At 42.0% G+C, this 2,032-nt stretch overlaps 1 protein-coding gene across 1 annotated transcript in view; it reads left to right on the top strand.

Moving 5' to 3' along the window:
• Nucleotides 1-434, top strand: part of LOC116379897 (DENN domain-containing protein 4B-like) — a gene marked incomplete at its 3' end in the record, with an annotated part of 1,729 nt that extends 1,295 nt beyond the window's left edge. Inside the window, exons 4-5 of the mRNA XM_031841856.1 lie at nucleotides 73-83; nucleotides 294-434. Coding sequence (XP_031697716.1) covers nucleotides 73-83; nucleotides 294-434 — 152 coding nt within the window. The remainder of the gene's footprint in view (nucleotides 1-72; nucleotides 84-293) is intronic.
• Nucleotides 435-2,032: the final 1,598 nt, after the last annotated feature.

The raw sequence follows: 2,032 nt of genomic DNA, 5'->3' as shown, positions 1-2,032 counted from the left end.
CAGAGGTACATGTTGTACTTTTACTGTACTACATCTCAGAGGTACATATAGTGCTTTATTGGCTGACTGAAGGTTGTTAACAGGTAAATTCTAGTTTTAGATGTCTTCTGATGACTCATGATGAATTCTGGTTTTCTGAAGATTCCAGTCTTTGTGTAAAACGTCATTCTCACTCACAGCATCCTTCATCAGTCACTAAGTCAAATATTCATCTGCTGAGAAGTTAAAGGAAGCCTGGATAAAGAATTGAATAACATCATAATGTGCTTTATTCTGATTCTGTTTTTCTTTAGAAGAAGCGACGATGGACCAGAAGCCCCTCCCCCACTCTATTCTGATTCGTCAGTCCAGTTGGAGCGGTCTGTCTGAGAGCTCCAGTCACGAGTCTCTGAATCTGGTGAAGAGCAGCAGTCTGAACAGCATGAAGACAGACAGTAAGAGAGACAGTAGGACAGACACTAAGAGACAGGACAGACAGTAAGAGAGACAGTAGGACATACACTAAGAGAGACAGGACAGACAGTAAGAGAGACAGTATGACAGACAGTAGGACAGACGTAAGACGATAGTAAGACAGACAGTAAACAGATGTAAGACAGACAGTAAGACGATAGTAGGACAGACAGTAGGGCAGACAGTAAGACAGACAGTAGAACACAGACGCCATCACGTCCTCACTGTGTCATTAATGAGTCTCCTGCTGTTTAACTTCTTTAAAGGCTCCATTCTGAAGCTTCTTATTGAGGTTTTTCTTCATTCACTGCCTGATTTAAACATTTTATTTCTGGAAACACAGGGAAAAGTTATATTTTTTCTGTCTGACAGTATTTTCTGATTCATGAAGTCTTACAAAAACAGATCCAACATTGCGTCTGTAAAAAGTTTTGACAAACAAGTCAACAAAAGTAAAAAGAACATTTATCTAACGTTCAGATTATTCCTCAAGAAATAAATGCAACAATAATAACTAGAAAATTCCTAAAGAAATTTTGACAGTGTGGCTTCTACTGCCCGAAGAAATCGCAATATACAGTGGGTACGGAAAGTATTCAGACCCCTTTAAATTTTTCACTCTTTGCTTCATTGCAGCCATTTGCTAAAATCAAAAAAGTTCATTTTATTTCTCATTAATGTACACCCCATCTTGACAGAAAAAAACAAATGTAGAAATTTTTGCAAATTTATTAAAAAAGAAAAACTGAAATATCACATGGTCATAAGTATTCAGACCCTTTGCTCAGTATTGAGTAGAAGCACCCTTTTGAGCTAGTACAGCCATGAGTCTTCTTGGGAATGATGCAACAAGTTTTTCACACCTGGATTTGGGGATCCTGTGCCATTCTTCCTTGCAGATCCTCTCCAGTTCCGTCAGGTTGGATGGTGAACGTTGGTGGACAGCCATTTTCAGGTCTCTCCAGAGATGCTCAATTGGGTTTAGGTCAGGGCTCTGGCTGGGCCAGTCAAGAATGGTCACAGAGTTGTTCCGAAGCCACTCCTTTGTTATTTTAGCTGTGTGCTTAGGGTCATTGTCTTGTTGGAAGGTGAACCTTCGGCCCAGTCTGAGGTCCAGAGCACTCTGGAAGAGGTGTTCTTCCAGGATATCTCTGTACTTGGCCGCATTCATCTTTCCTTCAATTGCAACCAGTTGTCCTGTCCTTGCAGCTGAAAAACACCCCCATAGCATGATGCTGCCACCACCATGTTTCACTGTTGGGATTGTATTGGGCAGGTGATGAGCAGTGCCTGGTTTTCTCCACACATACCGCTTAGAACTAACGCCAAAAGTTCAACCTTGGTCTCATCAGACCAGAGAATCTTATTTCTCATAGTCTGGGAGTCCTTCTTGTGTTTTTTGGCAAACTCTATGCGGGCTTTCATATGTCTTGCACTGAGGAGACGCTTCCGTTGGGCCACTCTGCCATAAAGCCCCGACTGGTGGAGGGCTGCAGTGATAGTTGACTTTGTGGAACTTTCTCCCATCTCCCTACTGCATCTCTGGAGCTCAGCCACAGTGATCTTTGGGTTCTTCTTT

Source organism: Anarrhichthys ocellatus, unplaced genomic scaffold (genome assembly GCF_004355925.1).
Source record: "Anarrhichthys ocellatus isolate YVR2014 unplaced genomic scaffold, GSC_Weel_1.0 scaffold5479, whole genome shotgun sequence".
In the NCBI taxonomy this organism is placed as follows: Eukaryota; Metazoa; Chordata; class Actinopteri; order Perciformes; family Anarhichadidae; genus Anarrhichthys; species Anarrhichthys ocellatus.
The sequence above is the reverse complement of the archived record's forward strand: the minus strand, read 5'-3'. Positions and strand labels throughout refer to the sequence as shown.